We start from the raw sequence: 7,687 nt of genomic DNA on the forward strand, positions 1-7,687 counted from the left end.
AATATTGTCTGTGTGCCCCCCCCCCCCAAAACAAGTGAAATGAATTTGGCAAAGAATGCGTATTTCTATTTTTTATGTTTTAATAACTCAGTTCTTGCAAGTGTTTTGCAAAAATCCATCAAAATAGTGACCCAGTAGTAGGGCTTCCTCATCAACATCAAATTATGTTGTCACCTTTCAATGCAAATATGCACATGCCTGCTTGCACCACAATTATGTGCACAGCATGCTTGTAAAAAGCGAATAGCATCCTGGGTCACTTTGACATTTGGGAGATGATCAAGCCACATAGCAGTTAATATTGCAGATGATTTCAAATGGACCGGCTCATTGACAGAGTCATACACTAAGAGCCACTCGGTTGATGTTCCGGTTCAGTTGAGATGATCAGTGGTCATGTGCATCCAGGCTTTCCTAAGCTGCTAAAGCTGTGCAAACACACAAACACAGAGGCATAGCAATGTGTTCATACTGTGACACACAAATGACACACATTGATATGTGCATGCACGCTTAAAAATAACCATGCTCAAACAAAAAAAAAAAGCGTAAACACCAACTCACACCCACACACACACGCAAACACCTCTGATCTTGCCGATTTGTACAAGCTAATTAGTAACATTCATACATCATTAGGGTGCTAATACCTTGCTTCAGCAATGCTTTATTGTTGTCATTAATTAGTATCATTACCCTTTGATGATTTATGATGTGTTCAGTCAAGGTGCAACGTCAGTTACAAAATGTTAACAGCTGAGGTCACCGGGCTGAATAGACAGTACATCAATTCAGTTTTTGTCTTAGAAGTTTAAATTTGAATTACTTAAAATTAAGCAAAGAAGGCAAAGCAAGTACAATAGCAGCATAACGGCATTAATAGACTAATTGTAATTTCTCCTATGACACTTTACCATGGAGATACACTGTATAACTGCTAATATTAGCATTGGTTTGAACTTTTTGATGCCCACTTTGATTGTGTGTTTGCTCATTCTGACAGACATTACCATAGTATGGATGAGTTCAGCCATTATGATTTACTTGAGGTCAGTACTGGTCGTAAAGTGGCGGAGGGACACAAGGCTAGCTTCTGCCTGGAGGACACCACGTGTGACTTTGGTCACCTGAAGCGATATGCCTGCACTGCTCACACTCAGGTAATCCAAGAAACAAAATCAGAAGTGGATATAATGGCAATTATTCTTTGGTGGTTCACATCATAGTTATCAGGAACCATGCCAATATCCATCCCCTGTAGGTATGCATTTTGTGACTAGTCCACTTGTAAAAATGAAATAAACATATCAGTATTTCACCAATACATAAATCTGACTATTGATGTATTAGTAAAAAATGGTCCCTGATGAAATTTAGCTTGTTGATGTTACATTAGATATAAACTTCTATGCTCTGTTCATGTTTATTAGATAATCTGATCGTATTCACTTTTTGACCATTACAGCTGTTTTTGGCATAGATCAGTATTCCTTACGACCTCTCTTTTTGCCTCTGTTTCTTCAGGGTCTGAGCCCAGGCTGCTACGATACTTACAATGCTGATATTGACTGCCAGTGGATAGATATCACTGACATCCAACCAGGAAACTATATACTAAAGGTAAGAGTCAAGTGAGACTCAGACGTCCATGGGCATGGCAAGTTAGCAAGCAGCACAGGAGTACATTTCATAGAGTGAGAAAGGGTCAAGGCCACCAAAACAAATTGATCCAGGTCATGAAGTTTTTAGGTTTCTTGTTATCTGGAGTTTTTCAGGTTGCAGCACCTTATGGTTCAGTGCCACTGGTTTCCCATCTATCATATTGTCTGTTGTTCATGCATATTTTATTTAATCAATATTGCTCCAATGTCCACACAAAAAGATCTATACATTCAGTTGAGAGTTATTCATAATGCATTTAAGAATATTTTATTCTCATCTATACCAGCGCCATTGTTTGCAGCCAGTGTTTGCAATGATTTGTGTTTATGGTAAATTATAATCTTCCCTCTTTGTTTAATCTCCAGCTCCAGGTTAATCCCAAGTTCTTGGTGCTGGAGTCAGACTTTACCAACAATGTGGTTAGGTGTAACATTCACTACACAGGACGGTTTGTTACAACGAAAAACTGCAAGATAGCACAGTAAGTAAGACAAAATGTACGACATTAATTCACTGCGAGGTTAGTTATTGCATTTGTAATGCTCTCCCAATTTAAAGACATTTCCCTGGAAAGAAAATGCTTTTGTTAAATGGAAACTGAAGTGAAAACTTTAAATCAGGGTTTGTGTCACTTTCCCACCACTGAGTTACATTAAATCATATGATAAGGTGGCGGCTGAATGCAACTATCTGAAGAGCTGCACAGTGTTTTGAAGTACTTAGTGGACTTAATGGGTTCGTGGTTGAAATATTTGATGATTTAATGAATTATGCTCTCATTCTCCCATTAAGATTAAGAGCCTCTGAAACTTTGATATTCTCCCTCAAAGGGAGATGTAGGGGTGTTGAACTTGTTAATAGTGCTATTAGGAAGTGTATCATTGCACTCTGAATTACTATCATATCCTCTTGAAAAGACTTTATATAAAGAGGTTTGAGTGCTCCAACTAATCTCCCTTTGTTACATTGGTGCAGTGAAACAAAACCTTAAAATATGTTTGCCAAAGCATATTCACACTAATAAAAACTGGATATAATAGCAAACTATAGTATAATAGTTTTTTTAACTGCTGATACCAATAAAAGATTTGTATGCTGCAGTCAGGTGCTAAAACTCCTGCTGTCATAGATATTAACATATCAGGTGTCCTTATCTGCACTTTTTCTATCTTTTTCTTTATCATCACTTTATCTGTGATCACATAAAAGAGATGTCTATAGTTACATTTTAATCCAAATGACATGATTTATGTAAGTATATTTTGTAGCACTACACTAAGAAAGGGTTATTGTAATAAAACTAAAGTGCTCATTTTAATCATGTTTTATTAGCAGAATGGTACTAAGCTTCAATAAGTGCTAGTGTAGTTTGTGCAGCATTGAAGCAGCATAATGAAACTTAGTAAAGCTAAAGGTGCAGTCTGTAGAGAAGATCAAACATTCAAACTTGAGACCCTAAAAGCTTGGATGTTATTGCAAAAGGTTTGCGTGTCAAACTTTAAATTTAACCACTGAATTACAGTTTTTGTGATGATAACAAAAAATGTAAATCTTGCTGAAAATGACAGTTTTTGAGGGCTCTCCTCATGCTAGGGCTCTGGCACTTATTTCTCTTCTTCATCTTACTTAAAAGCAGTACACCTTGTTCTACAGCCAAGGACTACATACAACTATATTGGGCACATGAAGTTACAAGCTACATTTAAAAGACTAAGTCAGTGTAGTATTTGGCTGAGTACATGGAAGCTTATCCTCGAAGCTAATCAGCCTTTAGAATAACATTAGAAGTAGGTGAAATAAAGCCTCATTGTACCTCAGCTACTCTATCACAAACCAAAGTAGATGATGGACCACCAGTCTCTGTCTCAAAAGACAGTCATAAGTCATGCAGTTTTTTTTATTCAGTTTATATAAACGGAGCAATAAAAGGTTTAAATTAGATTGTTTAAAGTAAACTGAAAATCAGCATTTTGTGAGTTTTGCATCTGACCATGACTCACACTGTCTGCCAATTTTACTTCAGGCTGCAGATGCAAACAACCCCCAGACGGCAGAAAGAAAACAGAAAACAGTCATTTAGATAATATTATTGTGATAGCAGGTTTGAACCTCACAATCTTAATTTGTTGCACAGAGTTTATACCTTAAAAATCTTTTCAAATAGCATTTACTTTATTAAGCTAGCTGGATAGCTGACACATATCCCCTTTCATAAAGCAATTATTCTAATTCAGAACAATTCACTTCAGTTCACAACAACAGTCATTTCAAACCTCCCATCACCTCAAAGAACTACAGACAAAACTTAAAGGTAGAGTACATTTACAACTGTCTCAACACTGTGAAATCCTCATGTCAACACAACTAATCATTCATGAAGGTCCTAAATATGTATGCATTAATGAGTGTGAGAAAGATACAGCAAAAAGGAAAGTAATGGTGGTGACAGAGCATCTCCAAATTTCCCGTCCCAAGAATGTAACACAGATGTTATTTCATGTGTTTGTCTTACAGGTCTTGATCAGACACTGGAAGGCTGCCACATTAGAGTGACCCTGATCGCTATTCCATTGAAATGTGAATGGAATCCATTTCTTGTTTGTTCATTGTTGCCGTTTGTCTCTGCTTTTTGCACTGCTTTGGGATCCCAGGCAGACAAAAAAAGCATAGGTTCCACCAGCAATCAGCGCTGAGGTAGTAGTACAAGTATGCACTGCTGCATAATGCATATCGCATGTCAGTATCCCAATAATGAACCAACAGTTCGCATCCCTGTAATCTGTTCTATAATATTGCCCAACCACTTACATATCTCATATTGCCACGGTACCAGTCTGGCTTGGTTACATGCTAGGACACATCACTGACTTTCAAAGAGGTGTTTATGTTTGTGTATATCCACACAAACATCTATGCTGTGCCACCCCCGCAGAGTGGCTTTGTTTGAATTATAAAAAGCATGAAATGGTGCCCATGCTGAAATGAGTGTTCCAGACAAGTCAGGGTTCAGCTGGAATCCAACAAATAAAATTAGGGGACAAAGTCTTCCCAGGTGCATTCATCCATGCAGTGTGGGGGCAGACAGAGATGCCCAGTGACTCAGAAGAACTATAATGTGTTAGTTTTTTCTCTTTCTCTCTCTTCACTGCCTCTGTGGATCAGGCTGGAATCCTGTGACTCTCTGGGCACATCCTGTTTAATGTTGTGTTAACAGCAAGAGGAAGACAGCAGGTCATATTTTCATTTGGCAACATCAAATTTGAAGTCAGCAAAAAAGACAGACTGTCAGTAGCAGACATAGTTTTCCTCCAAAACCTCAGATATTTGAGTTATGTCCTCTTTTCTCCTTTCTTATTTCAGTTTAACAGTAACAGGAAGCTCAGCTGGCAGAAATAACAAATAAGATTCACAAGCACTATGCTTACACTATCTTGTGATCTCTTCTTCAATCAACAGCACTGGTCAGATGATACATAGGTCATCATTACCATGTGAAGAATGTGTATACAAATATTCCAGAGATGCATGTTTTTAATAATAGATATTATTTTGTTATATCCATTTTGATCTGTTACTGTAATTGTGAATTCAGTGAATACCTATATTTTTTCCTTTCTTGATAATCTGAATTATTCAACTAGTATATGTTGTTGGAAAAAAGACAAACTACTGCTATGCCTTAATATGATAATGCAGAGTGCCAGAAAGCTGTCACTACCTACCTCTCCAACTCATGAGCTGTTGTTTTGAAATGATATCCCTGCAGTGGTTTACAATAGCTGCCTACCAATCTGTTACAACACACAGGTAAAAACCATAAATCAACTGGCAATATCATTGAGCACGCACTCCAAATTATGACTTTAGAAAAATAGCTTTAGTCCTTCTGGATCTCGGTCCTGGTTGATTTGACAATAAATGCTGTGTGTTTATACTATCTATACTATCTAAGGATTAGATTTGTTTACAATAAAGACAAACAAACTCATATTTTTTTCACTGAAGTCAGTAATAGCTAGCATTTTTCCATAATACCATTAGCAAACCATGGTTAGATTTTCTACATTCAGCCATGTGCTACGATGAGGCAAATCAATCATCCTACTTCATCGAATATTTACAACTGATCTACTATCAAAAAAGCCAAAAAGCACATAATTTATTTTTTCTCTTGCTGATGCAATTTCGATGATTGATTGTATTTGATTGTACCTAAGAGAAAACTTGCTTATTTTTGCATATTTGTGCGCGTGCACACTACAATAGAAGTTGCCCCATGTTTCGCCAGAGGTGCATTTTTTTATTGTGAAGCAGCAACAGTAGCAAATGTTCTGTAAGCAGTAAGTTAATAAAGCATAGATATAGTGTAGAGAGAGTGAAATGTGAGGATATGCAGTGAGATAAAATTACAAACAATAATGCTGGATTACATGCATGCATGGTTGCCCGTGCATGCATGTAATGATATAATTGGATTTAAGCACAGACTTACAGACCCTGCCACTAACAATAGCAGTACTTATATAGAGAGATAAATACATAATGTAAAAAGATTAAATGGGTTTTGCACACAGTATTTCAGTCATAAGTAGTGGCTGAACTTGGGTTTCATAACTAGAACATCTTACATGTTATTTTAATATTTAAGTTTATATTTTTGGGGGGTTAAGAATCTGGTTTCTATTATGTAAGTGTTGGCCAAATGACAAAGCACCAAAATGTGATTTTTACTGTTATTTTTTTTGTGTGTGTGTTTTCAAGCTTTTCATATCCAAATTTTTCCCCTTTCTGTGCAGGTCTTTCATATTGTTCTATAAAAGCTTAGTTCTTTAATCCAGTCTGTAGATCATTATCGTACTGTACACTTACCAAGAAAAATCCAACAACTTGTGACTCTGACATTCGGTGGAGCAGTAGCTTATCTGTAGGTTAACATGCAGCATTTTTAATCTGTTTTGAGGCTGTGCCGTATTTTTCTAACAGTGAACACCTGTCAAAAATGTCTTGTATAATAAAAACATTTACATGTTTGCTGTGTGCACATAAGGTTGATTATATGCACTGCTCTTACAGCAATAGTTGACTGTGCTTCATGCAGCAGGTTTGCATGTGAGCTCACATGTAGCATGTGTCACCTGATCTAAGGGAAATGCTCTATGACAAGTGTAACAAGCTACTGAATTCACCTCCTTCGTAAGAGATTAGCTGTGATATGTTTAATGCACAAAGGCATTTTCCCAAGTACTGCATGTTATTTTGTCAGGCATAATTCTGGCTTGGATGCAAATCTGACCTTTACAAGTAAAGAAAAATACACCCTCCATATAAGATACTGACAAAAAACAAATAATGAATGCAGCTGCATGGTGACACCACATGAATCAGTCATGTAATCAAAAAGCAAACTGTCGGCTCGTAGTGTTTTGAGCGGAAGAAATGTTTCATCACTTATCCAAATGACTTCTTCAGTCTCAGCTAAATCCAGTTTCCCCAAACTTATAAACAGTATATTTGCATAATGACTAAAACTAGTACACTGACGAACAACGGACTGTGAAGTCAGTTTCTTGATCAATAATATGCAAATTGATCAACAAACACTGATCAATGACAATTGATCAATGGTCATGAGTAACATTCACAGAGATTTGGGGAATGGCTGCAATCACAGCGAGATGTAAGATGGTGTGATTGTCCAAGATGTGTGCATACTCATCATTAAAAGAGTGGCCATTGGCCTGTAAGTGTAAATAGACTGCGGAGTCCTGGTCTGACGAGTAAGCTCTTCTGTGTTGTGCCATCGACTTAGCCAGAGTCTATAAATCATGGGAATTCTCTTTGCACTTAACACTATATTCCTCTGTTTGTGTTGGGGGACTGGATTCTTGGGGTGGACCAATTTTTGGGACAGTGTGTTTTGGGGTTTGCGAGCCAGGGAGTTGCAGTGTTCAGAGAAAAAGTGTCTCAGCTCTTCCAATACTCCTGACACATAAAGGATCACAAAGAGTTTTCACAAGTGTGTTTG

General features: G+C 37.2%; 1 protein-coding gene across 1 annotated transcript in view; it reads left to right on the forward strand.

The window, feature by feature from the left end:
• Window positions 1-6,692, forward strand: part of loxl1 (lysyl oxidase-like 1) — a 17,357-nt gene extending 10,665 nt beyond the window's left edge. Inside the window, exons 4-7 of the mRNA XM_005912877.2 lie at window positions 1,004-1,160; window positions 1,525-1,620; window positions 2,028-2,143; window positions 4,177-6,692. Of these exons, the coding sequence (XP_005912939.1) occupies window positions 1,004-1,160; window positions 1,525-1,620; window positions 2,028-2,143; window positions 4,177-4,183 (376 nt within the window). The 3' untranslated portion in view covers window positions 4,184-6,692. The remainder of the gene's footprint in view (window positions 1-1,003; window positions 1,161-1,524; window positions 1,621-2,027; window positions 2,144-4,176) is intronic.
• The last annotated feature ends 995 nt before the right edge of the window (window positions 6,693-7,687 follow it).

The sequence above is a fragment of the Haplochromis burtoni genome, unplaced genomic scaffold (genome assembly GCF_018398535.1).
Source record: "Haplochromis burtoni strain Fernald_Lab_line unplaced genomic scaffold, NCSU_Asbu1 Contig_2, whole genome shotgun sequence".
In the NCBI taxonomy this organism is placed as follows: Eukaryota; Metazoa; Chordata; class Actinopteri; order Cichliformes; family Cichlidae; genus Haplochromis; species Haplochromis burtoni.